Source organism: Pagrus pagrus (assembly GCF_965226575.1).
Source record: "Pagrus pagrus genome assembly, chromosome: 10".
Taxonomy (NCBI): domain Eukaryota; kingdom Metazoa; phylum Chordata; class Actinopteri; order Spariformes; family Sparidae; genus Pagrus; species Pagrus pagrus.
The window spans coordinates 30795127-30815961 of NC_140194.1; the positions used below are offsets into that span (position 1 = coordinate 30795127).

At 40.6% G+C, this 20835-nt stretch overlaps 2 protein-coding genes across 5 annotated transcripts in view; one reads left to right on the plus strand and one right to left on the minus strand.

Annotated features, from left to right (window-relative positions):
- Positions 1-1353: 1353 nt before the first annotated feature.
- On the minus strand, positions 1354-12107 carry cstpp1 (centriolar satellite-associated tubulin polyglutamylase complex regulator 1). Its single transcript, XM_084363681.1, has 9 exons — positions 11887-12107; positions 11551-11653; positions 10732-10862; positions 10370-10454; positions 9126-9211; positions 8525-8732; positions 4264-4373; positions 2790-2853; positions 1354-2558 (listed from the first exon to the last, which is right to left on the minus strand). The coding sequence occupies exons 1-9, from the start codon at positions 11966-11968 to the stop codon at positions 2390-2392; spliced, it is 1038 nt and encodes a 345-aa protein (XP_084219807.1). The 5' UTR covers positions 11969-12107; the 3' UTR covers positions 1354-2389.
- A 1446-nt stretch (positions 12108-13553) lies between these two features.
- ckap5 (cytoskeleton associated protein 5) overlaps positions 13554-20835 on the plus strand; it is a 38718-nt gene continuing 31436 nt past the window's right edge. For all 4 annotated transcript variants that reach the window (XM_084363649.1, XM_084363651.1, XM_084363650.1 and 1 more), the window contains exons 1-3: positions 13554-13661; positions 16278-16374; positions 18225-18418. In XM_084363649.1, the coding sequence (XP_084219775.1) occupies positions 16318-16374; positions 18225-18418 (251 nt within the window). In that variant the 5' untranslated portion in view covers positions 13554-13661; positions 16278-16317. The remainder of the gene's footprint in view (positions 13662-16277; positions 16375-18224; positions 18419-20835) is intronic.

Consider the following 20835-nt stretch of genomic DNA (forward strand, 5'->3'; position numbering starts at 1 on the left):
ATTGTGTCATGGAGACCTTTGTTTGATTTAAAGGGACACTGCACTCATTTTTCTGATGAAGGTCAGTTTACCTTCATGGTTGGTAGAGCCTGTTCTCCTGGAAAACGACCATACAGGTTGAAAATAACAGCAGCTAATTCTGACCCATATTTACATTCGTTGTTAGACGGTGACATCTAGTGGCCGCAGTAATTATTTCTGCAGTAAAGGAGGAAGTGAGGATCAGGAGTATAAAGAGTGAAAAGTCCATACAGGGAGGTGACAAGTTAACGTGTAAACAAACACTGGATTTGATTCAGGAGAGCGCTGCATGTGTCCAGTGAGAAACCAGAAGTCAACAGGTAACATAGGTACATCTGTAGGTGAAGTTACGGAAGTAACATAGTGATGTTAACCCAAACCATGATGTGTTCCTAAATCTAAACAAGAAGTTTTAGTGTCTAAACCTGACGCCTGCAGCCGTACGACAAAGGTCCGTATGTGTGTCGCTGTAACACTGCAACAGACAAGTTGTTCTGGAAGCGGTGATATAAGATATATGACATTGTGGGAGACACTGACAATCAGCCTACTCAGTTGTTTGCATGTGATGATGTGTCGGGTTGGAACACCTGAGCTGGTGAAAACAGTCGTACATTCATATAATTTGCCTAAAACATTGACCATCAGGATTTTAACAAACATTCAAACTCATTTAATGGACAGTTTTTCGATCATGTTGAGTCCATGGGAATACATTCATTTAGTCTGATTAATTAATTAATAATCATAATAATATAATTAATGCAGACATTTCTTCAGTTATTACACATAAAGTTAAGGTGAACTTCTGTGTGTGTTCATTATTCAAGTGTTATACATAAGTCAAGTTGGTTATTCTGTCTCCTGAAGTAAATCACACATCAATACATTTAATTTATTCACACTGACTCAACATGATAGACAAAAGTTTGCATTGAATGTGATCCTTCATATTGATCTTATGTGACAGAATTAGATGTATATAAGTGTGTAATGTGGTCTGTGTCTCTGGAGCTGCCCGAGGTAATGTCACAGTGATGTCATCAGGGTAATCTGGACATACACAACACTTTCAAACAGAAAGCCTGTTGGTTTTTAAGAGACAGGGAGGGTCTAATAAAACATTACCCTGCATTATGGGAAATGTAGGGTCCAGTGTTTAACCAAAACAAGGAACTAAAGGCCGAGATATCATGAGCTCTGCAGCATCAATTTGACCAAACTTTTACTTGTCCCTTATGCCTCCCCCGACTTTCTGGTAATTACTTTTAGACCCTGTTTAACATCAATAAAATATCCCATTGAGTCAGTGAGTAACAGAAATCATCTGTATAAGGCATCACAGTTACATCTTTATTAATCACAGTGTGAGTTAGGATGTTATACATGTCATATCACATTCACATATCAACCTTAATGCCATTCTATTCACCAATAATAAAGTCATAAATAAATGAGCAGTTCATGCTGAGCTGTTCACTGTGCAGGTTATGAGCAGGAGGAACAAGGAAACACATTATTTAACAGTTCTTTAACATGCTCACACAACATGTAACAAACAGAGAACATGTATCTGTCATTGCAATCAGTGTTGGACTTATTATTAATACTTTTACTTTCGTCAGGGAACTTAAAGTGTTACTGTCCAGTGTTGTGGCCACCCTTTCAACGGCACCATATACAGCAACAGGAATACATAAACCCAAGTGTGATGAAATGTTTGTAATCAAGGTTGGTTTGCTACCATCAAGTGCAGCTTTTTATGAAAAATCAAGCATTCTCAGTCAATAAATCAACCTTAAAGAGGTGCCTGTTTGTCTTTTAATTCCTGTCACTTCCTGTGAAAGCAGCCATGAAACCTGCCTTGTTTTGCTTCATAAGCAGAAGCTAACTGACTGCATCTAGAACTACGCTGTTAGTTTCACCTTTAGTTAGTTAGATCCATGATGGTATGATAGAAATCATCACAAACTGGTGTAGTTGTTGCACGGGCCAGGACAGGAGGGCTCCACAGCGGGTGATTAAAACCACCCATAACATCACTTGTTCCCATCTACAGAGCATCAGTGATAAAAAAGCTGTGGCATGTCATATGACCATGTGCAGTCACAGGACCTGTACATCATCACAGCACATAAAGAACAGTAGTAGCATCTGCCCTGCATTCAGTGATATTCTGTTTATCCCTCACTGCTTTACTGGACAAAGAGAAAACAATAGCAGGGTGGAGTACTCTCTGATCCACTGCTAGTGTGTGGCTTTACATAGAAAATAATGGGCAGGAAACCTTTCACATATGCCATACAGCCACAGTGTGTGCTGGACTTAAGATGGAAGGTGATGTGTCACAGGGTGGTGAGGTCAGAGGTCAGTTTTCAGAGGAGTCCGTCTCTTCAGTGGAGCCATCGCTTTCCACCTCCATCTTCCTCCTGTGGTGGATGTTCCTCCTGGGGGAGGCCTTCCTCTGCACCTCCTTCAGCCCCCCAACAGCACTGCCACTGCTGTTGCTGCCAGGACTCACTGAGATCTGGGCAATTCTGGACAGCATGGGACAAGAAAGAGAACAAAGGACAGGAGAAGAGAGGAGAAAAGAAAACAAAGAGGACAGGAAGTGAAGGGCAAGTACAGGAAGGAGGACAGAAGAAACAGTCACCCTGTGCAGTATACAGTAGTATACTGTCTGTGCCTATTGATACAGGTGTGTGTGTGCGTGTGTGTGTGTGTGAGTGTGTGTGTGCGTGTGTGTGAGTGTGTGTGTTTGCTTTTACAGTTTGTCCAGTTCTTGGTCCATCTCTGGGTCAATGAGCAGCTCTGCCTTGCTCGGTAATGCCCCTGCAGAAAGAGAAGATTCAGGTTTGTAAAGCTGTTGTTGGGATCCAAAGATGAATTTGTTCATTCTGGGATTAACATCGAATTGTTTGTGAGACCACTTGCTCTTTATCCATGACAAAGGGGAGCCAAGGACTCAATTCCCCACAATCCTCTAGGTCTTCTAACCCAGTTGTGAACTTCTCTCCAAAGATGATCTCTGTAGTCAGGTTATTGATCGTTGGCTTTGCCACACCACTAAGTGCAACTAACCACCTTTCTGAACCTGGCACCAGTATCTCACACACTCTTCCCCCAGCCTCGACCATATCACATCTATGCCATTTTTCCATTACACCTGCCAGCCTGGCTCCAGTCGGTTTGACTCGGCGCAGCAGCGCAGCACGGCCTGGATTTGCATTTCCACCACAACTGGGCCCCTCAGTGCTATCGAAGAATCACCGCTAACAAAGTGGCTCCGCTAATTCAGTTACAAACATGTTTTATTTACTGTAACTTCTTCACAAACTATGTTGTGTTTTCACCAGCAGTCACTAAACATGACACAGCTGAAAGTGAACATGACGAAACACTTAACAGCAGATGTTTGAAAGAACAAACAGGACGAGAGAAACTGAAGGGATTCAGTTAGAAGCTACAAAAGTCCTGAGAGCTGAACACACTGGCTTTTAGAAACATCTTTCTCTCAGGGTTCCTGCACAGACACGAGTTGTTCCTTGGCGGCCATGTTGTCGTCTCCTTTGGTCAGCCATTTTGTTTGTAGCTTTCTTTGTCGGTGCCACGTTGCATGGCATTACAAACCCTTGCCACCATTTTGTTCAGATCTTACACACACACACACACACACATACACACACACCTGTATATAGTATTGATTCAACTGATGCTGTCATGTGAAAGGTTTGCAGTGATGAGCCCTGAGAGTTATTGCCAAATCAACTTCTTTTAGCTTATTGTTTTGGTTTTTACTTTCCATCGATTGTTCAGACTGTTGGTTCAACTCTTTCATCAACCCCTGAAGCAAGCAGTGTGCTGACTGTTATTCCGGACATTCTCCTCAGCAGTTAAGATCATTTATTATTAAGGTGTCTCTCTGTCCTTCTACAGCTGCAAAAAAACAATTCAAGCTATGCTTTTATGTGTATAGATGAACTATTTTTATGTTAAAAGGCTGTTTTCCATTCCATTCTGTTGCCAGCTAGATCTTTGGGTGCATCATGGTTATGTTATTTATTACATACAGTGAGGCAGTTCACCAGCCCAGTCTTCAGGTAATCAAACCTCAAGCAAGTTATTTCTCTTAGAAGATAACTCCAGTTGCAAGTCCTCAGTTCCTTGAGTCGAGTCTTAGAGGGAACTCATACCACTCATGATGGTGATAGTAGTAATGGTAATGCGTAATGTTGAACTCACCAACAGCCTGGTTGATGGTCTCATGTTTAGCCAGGCCCATTAGGAAGCCGTAGTAAGACACTTTGTCAGTCTGTCCCAGTGCTTCCCTCATACTGGACCTGGGGGGATGACTACACACAGACACAAAAAATTCAGATCAGCTAAAACACACTCATAACAACAAGTACATGCTACAGTGAGTACTCAACAGCACTCCTGCTTGTGCTTAGCTGCCGCAAAGCACAGGGCCGTCTCATGGCCATTTGGTGGCCCAGGCTGGACAGTCACCAGCACCAGGCAGGAAGTGACTCTTTTTATTCTCAAACCGTTTCATCAACTTTATTGAACTTCGCTAAACTTCTGGTCATATCATCAACAACACATAGATTGTCAGTTAGTACTATTATCAACTAGAGAGACTTTGGTTATAATAATGTTCAAACCTTGAACCTTATTATTGAACTCAACCGCACACCTGTAAAATTCTGTGACTGTATCTTTTGACACTATTGCGCTGCCATTATTCTTTTGACAGACAGACAGACAGACAGGCAGACAGGCAGGCAGGCAGGCAGTAATAATTGTAATTGGTTGTAATAATGTGCTGTCAGGGTGTTGTCATTGCATTGTGTACATGTTAACATGTCAGCACGTGTTATTAATTGGTTGAATTTTGACATGTGAACAATGGTTCACATAGAGGTTCCCAAATGGTGTGGCGAGGCACACCGTTGGGCCGTGTCCAGGTGGGCCTAGAGATTATTATTGTAATTTACAACATTACAGCAATTAATGAATGAGTTTTCAATTTACTATAGCCTTTCTTGTACACATTCACTTTCTAATACAGATGCAAAATCTATACCCTCAGAAAATATTTGCGCGGATACGGATACAGGTGTGGCGTGAGATTTCGGCTGGCCCTTTGCTGTGCTTTGGACACAAAAAGTTCGAGAAACCAATGCAATAACATTTTGACAAAGTGTGACATCAGATGTAAATGTCACTTATCACATACAGTAGGATTGAGTGAGTACACCATTATCTGTATCTGTTGCTGTTCAGCCAACCAAATGATCTGTATCTGTACCCGTACTCGTAACGGGGCTTTAACCAGAGGTTGTTGATTTACGCCTGAAATTGATCAGGTTGATCATAAGTTGCTATTTTACTGAAAACCTCTGAATTGAGCTCATCCATTGTTTTTGACCACAAGAGTGAGAGAACCAGTTACAGAACAAGTTTGAGAATAAAGAATAAACTTTGTCTCAACATTTGTAAGTGTCACACCGTGAGGCTTCGGGACAACTCCCAGCCGTGTTTGTGGCAACGAAAACTGGATATTTTTGATGGGAAGTCAGGAAATCTCCTTTTTTATTTCTACACAAATCTAAATAAAATGTTAATTAATTATGTGGTGTGTGTGTCTGAAGAGAGAGAGAGTATGTGCGTGCAGTGAAACAATTAGGCCAGGGTTATGCAATTAAAATTCAAAAGGTCCTGTTAGAGAAAATGTCCTGAAGCGAAGGTCCAGAACATCATGATGACTAACTCGCATTATGATTCAGTGCCATATACTGAAGGAGCCAAGTAGTTGTATCAACCTCTGTATGTAGTCAACAACTGAGTGTCAAATGAAATATACAATTCTATATTTCAACAATATTGTCAATTTTCACATTGAACTGAAGGGATTTTAAATAAGGACTTAAATAATAAATAAATGCTCTATACTCATTTTGAGTAGCATAAGGGCTGCATTTTAAAATACAATACATAACAAAGAGATTTTGAAAAATTTGCCTCTTAAAATTTGAATTTAAGATGTGAAATGGAGTTAAAAATGAAAGATAAAGGGAAAATCAAAGTCCTCTCTATGCATTTTTTCTAAAATGTATTTTTTAACTCCATTTCACATTTTAACAGTCTCAACCACCTTTATGATAAACAATATCAACACATCTTAGAAGCTGTAAAGTCTTTGTTCCCCTCTTATATCGCACGCCCACACTTTCTCCTGTTCAGTGAGTGAATAGAGCTCCAGTGTTACCTGCAAGAATTTTAGATCTGGGTTGGTGTCGGGTCTTCCTCATACAAATGAGTAGCGGGGATGATATTTAGTTTTAATAATGTTGATAGTGCAGAAAGCTGCCTTTATTTTCTGTGTCTTTATTTCAGATTTCAGTGGGTTTGTTTGCTTAAAAGACTTATGCTTCTTGTGGTCCTTCTCATAATTGCCACGTTCTCGACTGTCACAGTCACACTGCTTTTGAACGGCCCGTTGGAGGGATGAACATGTTTAAAAGCTCAGTTTTTGTGGTTTACTTTTCTCTTTTTAGCGCACACCATATAAAATATCTATTTCCTGACTTGCACATTGCCCCAACAGTTTTCTGTCTGTGTGTTTATTTTTTCACTCACCCGAGATTTCCTGCTGGTCTGAATGGGCCAATTTGATTGGTTGAGTAGCGTCATGTGAGATGATTTACAACACACGCAAGTGGTTTGTTAGTTTCCCAGAGCTGCTAAACCAGTGCCGTAAAGGCTGGAAAAGCTGCGACAGTTAATAGAGAAGTGCTTCGTCAAAATGTAATAATTCTCAATATTTTCTCAACTATAAGTCCAGGTCTGGACAGGATTCTTTTGGGTCTGGACCCGGACTGCAGTCCACCTATTAGTGACCTCTGACCTTGGCTATGTAAGTATGGATGTATGTATGTGCATTATGTAAGATGGCGGCCTGACCTACTAGTCCAAAGTGTCAGTATTTGACTACCTGTGAGTGAGATTCAACAATCAACTACCTTTCTCTAAATCACTTACTGCACCTTTAATGCCTACAATTAACACTAGAATGTGTAGGCCAATACTCCACAATTTGCTATTTTTATGAGCTATAGTGAGGATGAAGTGTCAGGCCAGCTATATAAAGTAAGATAAAATAATAATGTTCTTTTCATTGTATATTCAGCAAAAATAATAAGAAAGAGAGCAAGAGAAAATGAGTGTGTGTGAAGAGGGGGAGTTTCAGATCTCTACTCTGGTTTAATTATCTGTTTAGATTAACTGATGGTGTGCTTTGTGCACACAGACACGTATATATTCAGCCCTGCGACTATATTGTTGTGGAAAGCATTCAGCTGAGTCAAGATGTTTTACAAACCCAGCAGTGTGCCAATGGGACATTATCTAACCAGTAGTAGCAACGAGTCACTGGCTGTAAGTTGTGACTGCAACGTGTGTGTGTGTGTGTGTGTGTGTGTGTGCAGTGCAACAGAGCTGCAGGCATCAGGGAGGAGGCAGAGCTCTGTGAGTAGTTTGCACAGGATGATGTGGTCACAGCTGATGATTTTACTTTCATCACAACTTTGGATATTGACACGTTTAACTCGTATAAGTCTGCCCATAAAAAGTATAACAGTGTCCATCATCATCTATGGTTCATCATCCAAAATACTTTAAGAACTCCAATATATCCAGAACTCTGCTGCTCACCTGCTCACTCACTCCCAGACCTGTGACCACATCACCCCTGTCCTTCAGAACCTCCACTGGCTCCGTCCCTGAATGAATCCACTTCAAGCTTCTTCTCATCACCTACACAGCCCTCCATAACCTGGCTCCCCCCTACCAGACTGAGCTCCACCACCACCCTCCGGTCAGCTGACACAAACCTCAAGTACCATACTTGGGGGGACAGGGCCTGCTCTATTGGAACTCACTCCCCAAGACCATCTGAGACTCCTCCTCATTGACCACATTTAAGAAATCCCTCAAAACACACCTCTTTAAAACTGCCTACAACCTATAATCCCCTTTTATGATATGTCCCTGTATGTGTTTTTTGTTTGGTTGGTGTCTTTTATTTTATATTTTATATAGTATTTATGTTCACACTCTTTATTAATTTATTTGATGTAAATACTTGCTGCTGCTTTTATCCTGTGCTATACTGAGCCAACTGCAATGAAGTTTCGCTCTGATCTGCACTGTAAGGTGCAATTTGAATGACAAATAAAGAGAGTCTACTGTCTACTGTTGTGACGTGTCTTTGAGTATCTTAAAAAGCGCAACATACGCTTAATGTATTGTTATTATTGTTATTACATTATCCATACAGGATACTGGTTTCAGCCGAGTGCTCGGTTTCTAAACATACAAAATACTCCTCTCTGTCAGTGACATGTCTTTCCTTGTAAATACAATATAATATCAAACAGCAAGTTTGGAGAGAGTGTGTGGTCCCAGTGAGTGATTACTGGAATGTGTATGTGTGTCCTACCTGTGTTTGAACCTGTCACAGAGGGCGTCGATACACTGAGCCAGAGTGGACGGTTCCACCCCATCCTGCTGCTGCTCCTCCTTGTCGTTCTCATCTGCAGCCAGCGAGGGGAGCTGCTCAATGGAGGTGGATGTGGGGACGATGACAGTGTTAGGACTCTTCCCTGATAACAGATCCTGGTAGATCACCAGCACACTGTCCAGGAACTCTACAGACACATGACATAACAGGCCACATTTAGCTTTTTGTTACATTTATTTATTCATTTCAGTGTTCAATAGTCATCAGCTTTATTGGCCAAATATGTGTACATAAATAAGTTATATATATATATATATATATATATAAATATTATAAGAATTTGATTTGCAAGTATGAAGTATTATGGTCACACAGTGAAGATTCTCAACAATGAGAATTTGACCCCATGATGGACTAACTATTGTCAAGACAGACATAATAAACACTGGTAAAACAAAGTGGTTTTTAATAGGCTCCATTTGGAATATCACCAACAAATTCTCCCTTTATAATTACTCTAGGAAGGAAAGGTTACGGACACACTGCAAACAGCCAATTTACCACAGTAGTTTCATTGTACCTTGGTAGTAGAACTGCAGCTGGAAGGCATAAAGGAAGTCAGAGAAGGACATCAGACAATCTATGGCGTCGTCCATCAGAACAATTCTTAGGGACAAGAAAAGAGAAAACATCACAGTTAACAACAGTCTACTGTCAACCAGTTAAGTCCAGTTATAAGTGAGTCATTAAGGGACCCAACTAATAAATCAAAGAAAAAACGGTATGTGCATAAAAATGAAAAAATCTGAGTGGTACGCAACAGGAAAATAAATACAAAAATACTGGCTGTATGTGTAAAGGGCACAATGACCATAAGATATTACATTTACTTGTTAGGTCTGTTGTAACATATGCACATTAAACACAGCTTAAATACATGATGATGACTACAATTTAATACTACTACAACTACTTTAGATGATGAAGGTTCTCAGTCATCCAGGTCATGGTAATTCTCATTGCTGTATCGTAGGCAACTGGACTTGTTTCAGTTTCTTGGAGACGTTTCACCTCTCATCCAAGAGCTTCTTCAGTTCTAACTAACTAGAGAGGAGCTGCAGGCTTTTAAACTCTGTGTGGGAGTGTGGGAGTCGATGGGGCCACTTGTGGGTCACTGACCCAACCAGCCTTCATGTGGGTTTCTAGGTGAGCCCAGGTGTGAATGGTTGTTAAGCTGTCTGGGGAGAGAACTCAGTACAGCATTGTAGGTGGGTGATAAGTAATGTCTTAGGCCACCTCCTCTGTTCAAAGACGGTCGTTCCAGTTTTACATAGATGGATTCTTTAACTCCTCTTTTAAACCATCTGTCTTCTCTGGTCAAGATGTTTACATTGTTGTCCTCAAAGGAATGATGTTTCTCCTTCAGATGCAAGTGGACAGCAGAGTCTTGACCTGAGGAGTTGGCCCTCCTGTGTTGTTTCGTTATGGGGAGGTTGTTTTGTCTCCCCAATGTACAAATCTGTGCAGTCCTGGCTGCATTGAACAGCATAAACTACATTACTGTGTTTATGCCCGGGTGTTTTGTCCTTAGGATGGACAAGTTTCTGCCTGAGTGGACAGCAGAGTCTTGACCTGAGAGTTGGCCCTCCTGTGTGGGTCTTTGTTTTGTAGTTGCAGGAAGTTAATTTGATGTTGATTGTATATATCTAAATTATACATTTTTAAATTATTATATTATACATTTTATATACATATATATTTTTTTAAATGCATCAAAGAGAAAGAGTACAGTGTGCTGTCTGTGGTGTGTCTCAGTGTACTGACCTGGCTGCAGTCTGCACTATCTCTGCTGGGAAGTCTGGACACAGTAACTGCAGCAGAGACCTGTACTCCAGCATGGACAGTAAGTCTGGGGTACAACAACACATACAAGTCACTTTAGCCGCAGAAATGTAACGTTGATGTCAGTCAAACCAACCAGTCAAGTGGGTTTTTTTTAAGTCTAACTAATATTTGGCAACCAATTACAGTAAACTACTGTATATTTGGTGTGACATCATGTGTTAAATTCACTGTCTGTAATAAGCCGGACTTTACTTATAATATAAACCCAGCCTTATATAGAGAAAGAGGCATTTATTTAATGATTATCACAACATTACTATCGTCAAATTTTAGGCTCTCACCTCCACTCTTGCCGATCTGTCTGTAGCACCTCCAGAAGACTCTGATGAAGGAGGCTCTGTTATGAGGAGTGGCCCTGATGTAGTTATACTCCCTGAAGAGAACGTGGTTACTGTTCTTCACACTGCTGAAACTACAAGCACACACAAATTAAAACAAAGAAGCAAAAGTCCACCTCACCTCTAAACTCATGTAATCAGTTGGCTAAAAATGATGCATGACAGTCTGACTGTCAAAGAGAAATGAGGTCTAGTTATAAACTACATTTAGCACAAAAGCAATAGAGGACAATGTGCATCACTGGCTGTCTGCATCACATATACGAGGAACACAAGCGTGCAATGTATATTTATTTATCTATTTCTTTATTTGAAAGTCTCAGAACACCGAGTGTGCTGAGAGCCACAAATGTGTATTGTTAAGTAAACGAGTTCAGATTTATCTGCACTGGTTTAGAAGAAGTTGCCCACAATAAAAACAAAGAAAAGTCAGCCACTGCAATGGTAACTGAATGAATGTGACCATATTCTATCCACGACCTGTTTTGAAGTGGGAACAACTAAAGTATATAAAGTACAGCTATAGGATTTTGAGACGTCGATATTAGTTTTTACATGATTTTCTTTCGCTAAAATATTTGACATGAACTGGGAAGCCCTAGATGACTAGGAATGGAATGACACAAATGTAATTTAAAAATGCTAATTTAAGTCTATGTCAAAAAGTTTTAATAGGTCTGCTGCCCAGACCTACAGTGGAACCCTCCCTACACAGGTAGCTAGATAGGTGACTGAATGTCTAACACGTTTTTGTGTACATACTATTCAGCGAAGTAGCGGATCACCCCAAACTGGGTGTATTCCTCTTTATGTTCCAGCAGCTGGGTCACTGCATCACTCAGGTAAAATAAGACATTACTGTCCGCTGTAAGGAAAACACACACACACACACACACACACACACACACACACACACACATAATCAAACACGCACTGATGAATAAGTTAGCTGGGAAGCAATACATTTATTGACAATATACCGATTCTGAATAAGACGGACGATTAATAGATAGCACTCGACTGTTGGGTGAAAGTATGTACAAGAAGGGAGTTAGCTAAAGAGCTCGACTGCTAACCCTGCACAGCTAACACACCTACCGAGGTATTCTTCAACGGGGACGGTGGAATTAAAACGGTTCATCCTGCTCGTCCTTTCAGCAGATAACGTTGACATTAACATTAATAAACTTGAGGTATATGTAGCTATAAGCGGCGACCTCTCTAACTATGTACACAATTTCATAATTTCATTTCTGAAGCCTTAGGATTTTGCTAGCTGTCAACGCACTGACTGTCGTGACATGGTGGACATCCATGGAAACAGCGGACTGTTGTGAGTTACATCAATTACGAGCCCCTGAACAACAGACTATCTAAAGGTTCCTATGCTGTTTTCATACTACTACTACTAGTACTACTACTACTACTACTAATAATAATAATGATAATAAATGAAATATGATTAGCTAGTAATAACCTTTACTTGTGGAGTATAGTATAGCAGCAATTAAATTATCCAAAAGTAGATTGTGTGTCATCAAATATTTGCATTTGAATCCTTATTATATTATATTGTATTTTTTTATATGATATGATATGATATGATATGATACGATATTATATTGTATTATATTATATTATGTTATATTATATTGCATGATTTACTATGATATGATATCCTATATCCGGCTTGTGAGAGCTTTCAAGTTATCTCTCTTTGGTACTATCCTTACTTACTATTTTAGTTATTTTAATATGTTTACAGCTGATTCATGTCTAGCATGGCACGCCTTTTCTCCACAGTATTCAGTGAATATTTTGCACAATCAGGCAATCGTGTTTTGCAAAGTGTTTTGAGTGTTAGTACACAATGTTGAACGTAAGTTTATCTACAGTGTCATTCGATAATACTGAAGTGCTCTTTCTGTACTTGACTGGTGTCTATTGAATCTGTGTCTAAAATAAGACTAACATATGTGTGTCCTGCGCTGCTGTGTTGAAGCTGAGAATTTTACTATACTATGGTCTTTCACTGTGTATTTAATCGAATCACATAGGTGTAAGGGCAATACATGAAATAGACCAATAATAGAAAGCTTTTTATTGTTAAACTTCAGGTCGAGGGAGGGTTGATTTCAGAGCAGCCAATCTAAAATCTTTCACGAATAAGCGATGCATGGGATGGTCCAATCAGTAGAGGAATTTCAGATTTTGGGGGCGGGCCATAATTCAAATGCAACCAATCAATGGCTTCGTCCAGTGACAAATAAGAAAGCTCATTAAACTATCCCAATGAATAAAATGTTAATGCGTGAAGCTATTGTTTATGAGACACGATTGAATTGAACAGTCTGTGGAGTGTGCTGGTGTTCCTATGTTTGTTTTTCATTTTTCATTATGTGAGACTGTATATAAAGTCTATGACCATGAATCACACAAGGGTGATGTAGTCAGGGTGGTGCCCCTGTCTCCGCCCTCCTCTGTCTCTCCGCCCTTGGAGGCATTTCAAAAAACTGCAACAAGTTGGACATAGGCATGGCGATAGGACCGGAAATTGCTGTTCGGCTACATCAAAAATAAGAGCGCAAAATATCTCAATTGCACAAATAGATACATAAATAAATGAAACTATATTCCAAAATGTCAACTTACTTAAGGTGCTTACGAATACACAATAACGTTAACTAAATCGATGCTTTGTGTTAACCGAAAAACATTTTAGCTGTCAGTTTTATTGCGAACCGGAAGTTGTCTTTTGTCTTCGCAGTGACAACGCTTGTATAAAGATCGGCTGGGTTTCACCGGAGTGTTTCCACTATCACCACATCTAACTGGACAGCCAGCATCGTCTTGTCACCTAGAAACGCAAACAGGTATCCCAGCGTTATAAAATATTTTTCTTATTTTTGTTAAAAGTCATATTTGACTCCGAGCTAGCATGCTGTGCTGTTGTGTTTCTGCAGCTGTTGTTGTGAACTGCGTTGTTCGGCCTGTCTGTTGGCGCGGATGGAAGGTTAACGTTAGCTCATAGCCTTGTTTCTGATCAGCTAACGGCGGCTAAAGACCGCTAGCAAACAATAGGGTCTCGCTTGAACAATTGCTGGACCTAATGCTTTTTATAACCTATAACAACAAGCTACATATTGGTCTTCAACGCGAGCTGCATGTATTTTGCTGAAGCTGCTGTCAGCAGAATGGCGTGCTAACGTAGCAACTGTGTCGTTGCTAAGTTAGCTAGGTAATGGCGCTCATCTGTCTTGCTAGTAACCAACGACTGCTAGTAAAGATGATGACCACTCCCAGTCCAAGAAAACTGGAAAGAGCATCAGTAACAACAATGGAAATGGTTGGATGATAGCACAGCTTGCAAACACTTGCTAACCTAATTGATTATGACGGGATACATTTCAGGGTGCAGTCTAGTCTCAGTGCACCAAAGGTAGCTGTGTATGGAGAGTGCACAGCTGTCTGGGAATGTGGTTAAGTATTCAGTTAACCTAATCTAAATTCAGTGAAACTTCAGGTCCTCGTGTATTTTATTATTGTACGCAGTTTATGATTCAGTCTGAATGCTGACGGTTTACTGTAGCTTCCTTCATGCAAATGCTCATGTCATGCTTGTGAAAGACTGTATTTGGGACTACAACCGGGAGATATATTGACATAGCAGTCTTGTGAAATGTGGTCAACTATCGTCTGTGGTTTTGGTTATAATGTTGTTATTGTAACTTACCGGAAATGTGGTCTTTTTCACAAACATTTAACTTACTGCTTCGTAATAAACATCTCCGAACTAGGCAGGTGTGTCAGAGTGTTATGAACATTGATCTCTTCTGCCTGCTTGGACATTATATCCTACATTACCTTACTAATGAGATTCCTTAGATCGTCTCGACACCCATAGTTCAGATCATGTATGTGGTAGATAACAGTATCTAGTCCATTTAAGTCCCCTCCAGTCAAAAATGTGCTTTTCTTCTTGTTCCTTCAGTCACTGTACACAATGATGTTGTGAGTTTGACACTAGAAGGCTGTTGTCACGTTCATTGCTACGTGCACATTTTCTCTGTGGTCAAATGAAAATGATTTGTGCCATCACAGTTTACTTTGGAAACACACCTGGTTTTCCTGCTGTAATATTCAGCATGCACGTATCTTATATGGAAATTCGAAGCTCTCCAGTGTACATGCACTAAGAATGGACTTTACAGTGATGTAGTGTATCCAGTAGTTAAACTTGTGAAATGAAAAAAATATTGTAATATAATATGCACATTCATATATTCTGGAATTTTAATGACGGATGAAGTGTGCCTGCCATTTCAACGATTTTAAAGTGGTGATTTCACATGTTCTTTCTGCAAATACCATGTTGGATACACATCAGAGAATCTGTATGTATACAGTATGCCTTTAAACATATGTGGGTGGGTTAGGTTAGGTTGTTTCAAAAACACGGAAATATTTAATTTTGGACAGCACAGAGAGCGTTTGGGACGATGTGTTACAACCCGAGAAAGAAACCCAACTCAAAATCGTAGTGTTGCATTAATTGTCCATCAGCATGCACTCACAAGTTTGTACAAAGCAACGGCATAAGTAGGCCTACATTAAACAGGAGAGGTTGCATCACAGTAAGTGCTTTCAGAGAGCGTCTTTAGCCCCATTAAGACTGCCCCTTTTAGTGCGGGAATCATGCACCGATACTCAACCCACAAAGCAACGTTACAGGAAGCCTTCCACTATTGCATTGTTGTAGTTACTTTCTCTGGTAATTTGTATTGGAAAAAAAATCACCGCGTCTGTCAGCCCTCCCAACCGAGACTTCAGTGAACTTTCCCCCAGAAAACAGCATCCCTCCCCACAAGTGAAAGCTGGACAGGGTCCTGTTTACTGATGGTGATTATGTAATTAAGTAATTTAGAGCAAAAAACGTGACTTTGTCATTTTCCAGGATGCATGGTGGGTCACGATCTCAATCACCTCATCAACTTGATCCATATGATCATAAGCAGTCTGCAGATACATGTTCAGATTAACAGGTGGAAATGCTTAAAAAACAACAACACATGGATGTCAACGTCATTATGTGTACCGTCACGCCTCTTTTGGTTAACTGCTTGGTTCACTGTGAGCAAACAGGCGGCGCAAAGACGAGCCTTCGTTGCGGTGATACTGTGGAGTCTCAGTGTGAAAAGGGCTTTTCTCTCTGCCTGCAGAGCATGTGACAGAAGAAAGGAGGGGAAGAAGGCGTCCAGCCCAAATAAAACATTTGTGTCCCTTTCATAGTTAATTAGTCTTATTTGCCCCTATGCAGTCCTGGTGTTGTTGGCTGTCCCCAGCAGAGGTGTGAGTGGAGACAGCGGCAGCTACATTTTTCTGATGACATTTGGCCATTTCTTTTAAAGTAGTGCTCTGCTGATAACATGATACTGTTGATCCACAGATGATATGATCCAAATGTAATTTTGTGTCATGTTGTTTTTCAGTTGAGTACCTTTGGGGAAGCCCACCCCCCGAGTGGCCACCATGGGGGACGATAGCGAATGGATGAAGCTTTCCATCGACCAGAAATGTGAACACAAGGTGACTGATTCACTGTTTGTCCTCAATTACTTTATATTGTCCATAGCAAAAAAAATCATTTAAGTCAAACGAGGTCAGGAGATGTTTGTCATATCTGTTTTTTACTGTAGCTCATTTTTACTCGAACAGCTCTTTTAATATACAATACATACATCAGTTTGAAAGAGAGACTGAAGTAAAAGATGTTTAAAAAGAAACAGTTGGTGGTGGTTTCCCTGTCACTAATAACTGAGCCTTGCTGTCAGCCTCTGATTACTACTGTGCACGTGCAACTATCAACAGAGATGAGAAAAGAAGCAAGATGGTAATTGAAACAGAAAGGCAAACCCATCCATTGGCCTTTTTTAGTGGTTTACCCGTATCTAGAAAACCAAATTATGCAGAGTTTCTGCCTGATAATCCAACCAACTGAGCATGACGTCAATGGTCAGACTAAATGCTGTAAGCATCTCCAGCAAACGGTCCAATGCCATAGGATTTTGGTTCATTTAAAGAGTGTAGTTTTGCCTTTTTTCAAACTTTGTCTTCAAAACACTGACTTTGCATCAATTGGGCTCCTAACTTGCTGATGTTAGGCAACCTTATACAGCCTAGAAGCATTTTGATATTCTGCCTGGGTAGTTAAAGGAGGAGGCTGGTGAAATTCTGTATTTTGCTTACTGTCTAAGTCCTGGATTATACTCCCCAACGGATTATACAACGACAGCTGCAGACACCATGGATGCTTTGTAGCTTGTTTATACTTTTCTGTAGTACGTTTAGAGGAAACATTTCACACATGCACAAGCTACTGGAGCATTCTGTGAGGAAATTTACATCGCGGGGATCTTTGCATAAGCACAAAGATTAATTCCGTCTCAACAATCCCATGAAAAGACCAGCAGTGTATCTGTTCTACACACAATTATTGTGTGTGTCAATACATATCTTATTTCACTTCATTACCACACACACTGTAGTAGAACAGGGAAAGCTACCGATTCCAGCGCTCCCGGTGACAGCTTATACTACCAAACAGGCCAAGTGATGAAAAACTTGAAGAAAAGAGACAAAGGGAGCTGCTTCAAAACAAAAGGGAGTCGTGCAGGTGTGGTGACGTAGAGAGGGAGGGAACTGCTAACTGCAAAACAGGAAGTTAGCTAAAATGATGACAAAGCTTCCATTTAGTGAGCCTATATACATGAGCAAGTTTTAAAAAAAAAAATGCACAGTATATTAAGGTTAGAAGTATAATTAGGTTAGGTGCCACAGTTCTCTTCCACCACAAGGCCAAAAGTATAGAAATAGTGATTTTGGCAGATAAAGAAAACAATTACTTCCAGGGGGTATTGTTTTTAAACTTCCTGAACATTTGACCCTGAGAGTTACTTTTAGACTCTACAGTCAAATGTGAATCCGTGTTAAATGGAACAACAGCAAGATAATAATCAGACTGACCACAGGTCTGCCTGAATGACTGAATTGTCTTTTTATATTTTATAAGTCCCTTTTTTTGGTCTGTACATCATCAAAACTACAACTTCAACTCAGTCTTATGAGTCAAGATAAACTCTTCCATTAAACCCAAAAAATAACCCAGGAAGAAAGTCAAACGGCAAACATTTTGCCTATACTGGAAGGCAAATGGAGAAGAAGATGTGGTGATAATAATGGAGATGCTCGGCCATTATGAATGTAGGTCACATCCCCTGTCCTTTAGTACAGACCTCTCTTCTCACTAGGAACTGAACTACATTTGTGTTTGTCTATGTACATCTAGTTTTTCTTTTTTTTATTGCATGACTGATTTTAAATGTATACGCTCCTTTCTCTTTCTGTTCTTGACCCTTTTCTCTGTGACTCTTCTTCAGGTGTGGAAAGCCCGTTTGAATGGTTATGAAGAAGCTCTGAAGTTGTTCCAGAGGATAGAGGATGAGAAGAGTCCAGAGTGGGGGAAGTATCTCGGACTAATAAAGAAGTTTGTCACTGACTCGAATGCTGTGGCTCAGCTAAAAGGCTTGGAGGCGGCCCTGGCCTTCGTTGAGAATGCTCATGTAGCTGGCAAGTAAGTAATCCGATACCAAAACACTACATAACATTTACAAGTTGTGAGGTAAACCGTAAAAATGCTGTGTTCACGCAACAAAGAAATCCACTAGGAATGTGCACTTGCTTGTATTCAAGTGGCCAATGCAGGGCCTTGCCTGATTACATTGTTTCAGTGAAAGTTGAGCAAGGTTAAACTTCTTTGTCAGAAGATTCTGCGTTTTTTTTCTTCTTTTTCCTCCAAAGCCTCCAGACTAGCCCCACATGCTGCATTTCTCACGCAGGGCTGAAGTCAGTCTGACCACGACCCTGGTGTTTGAATAAGATGTTAAACACTCATTTTAAAGGCACAATGGTGTAGCAAAAATTGTTTCCACTAAAGCTTTATATAACTGTAGAGCTCTCCTTTCTGTAAACCATCAGAGTGACTTGATGCCTGGCTGACAGTGATGTATGGTGTGGCCTGGAAGTGATCTTGATAATACTGCATGCATCAGCTCTCGTTGTTGTTTCCAGAACACCATTTGTTTTGGTGGCTTAGCTGACAGAGCACTGAGATGTTCTCTGTTCACTGCATAAATTGTCAAAGAAATGGTATTACAATGAACCTGAAGACTGTCTGTACAGTGTGGAACTGAGGATCTGTAGTATGAAAGACATGATGGGGTGAACATCTCATAGACTGTAGTAAATAATGGAAAGGACAAAGAAAGTTTTAGATAGCTATTTTGTTTACAAACATAACTGTTAAAAAGAAACCGGATGTGGTTGACAGTCGATGTGAGACGAGAGAAAAGAGAGAAAAATCAGAGCATGGACACTCATTGAAGGAAGTCGAGCTATAGTGCTTGGAGCATTAGAGCCAGGTGCTCCCAGCTGTACTGATGGCACAACCCCACTAGTGGTCTGCACGGGCCTGAAAATTAAGCCCGTGCCCGTGAACTGCTCATGGCTTAGAGACCAGACCCAACATTAAGCCCGACTGTAATGCAACATTTGAAGCCCGCACCCAGAGTCTAAACCCGAATATCAGAAATAGACCTGCGTGCTCCTGGGCGTGTTGGTCATAAAGTGAGGTGTAGTCTGGTGTACTGAAGGATTGCTGTCTTGAGGCAGCAGAAAGCGACCATAGACCAACAAAAAGCTGGTCTAAAGTCAAAGGCACAATCTGTTTCCTGCTATTGAAAGAGTGCAATATTCAGACAGTAAGATGTACCCTCTGATTTTATGATTTGAGAGGCTGCTTTCAGTTATTTTAAACATTTCTCTGAACGCAGTCATGTACTGTAACAAATATTGTGGCACATTCAATCAGCAAAACTAAAAGCTGTAGTTATAAACTCTCCAAAGGAAACGAGTCAGGAGTTTTAAGTAATCAATGAAGGTTATCATCTGTTCCTTGTGCGCACGTGTGCATGTTAATGTAGAGCTAGCCATATTGTTTCTGCTGCTGGAGGATCACTGCAGCTAATGTCATTAATATTTTCCTCATTAAGGACGTATTTCTCCCCTCTCATCCCACCTGTTATTGATCAGGATGATACTTTTTTAAGACCTGTCCCACCTGATCCTCGGACTGAGAATCACGCACACGCAGACGGACGCAGTAGCGCTCTTCCTCCTCCTCAGTTTAATATCGGTGCATTTTTTTCATATGCAGTCAAACAGAGTTGTTGATGGTACAGGAAGGTGTGTGTGTCACCGTGCTTGGATTAACAGTTCAGGAGTGAAGATGGGTGTGTGTGTGTGTGTCACAGAGACTTGGTCAGTGCTTCAGCAAGGAGCATAGACCATAGCAGCCAAAAAAAAAAGACCACGGAACCCGGCCCGACCCGAATTATGCATTTAAAAACAAAGCCCAACCTGGCCCTAGCCCAAGGTCGGGCCTCAGGTTCAGGTCGGGTTGCAGACCTATAAACCCGACCCAGTGTTGATTTGCAAGACAAAACATCTGTGATCTCAATTATACAAGTGCTATGGAACTGATGAAACCTACAACAAATGTGGCTTTTATTATATAAGTTCGGGCTGTTTGTCTAGTCAAAAGATCCACCGTGAGAAAGGTCAATGAGAACAATAAAGCGGCCACAGACGCACCTGAGCAGGCTACATATGAACCCACAATGTCAGAGATGCATTGTAGTGATCCTGTGGTTGTTTTAGCCCTTTTTGAGCGTGCCAAATACAGACCTGCCCAACCTGTACGCATTTTGACATCAAAGTACGATGGTACTTTTTGTTACTCTTAAGTACATAAAACGTTGCTGACACCTTGTGAATTTGACCAGCTGTGCAGCAGTACTCATGTCTAATAGCAGGAGGCAGCAGAAATAAGCGTGTAGCCTGCTGAAAATTTGGAGGAAGTAGAATTTTTTTCGGTCTCATTTTCCCTCCTCACTCCAGCTGGCTGTTTTCTTCAATGAATACTGTATTCCC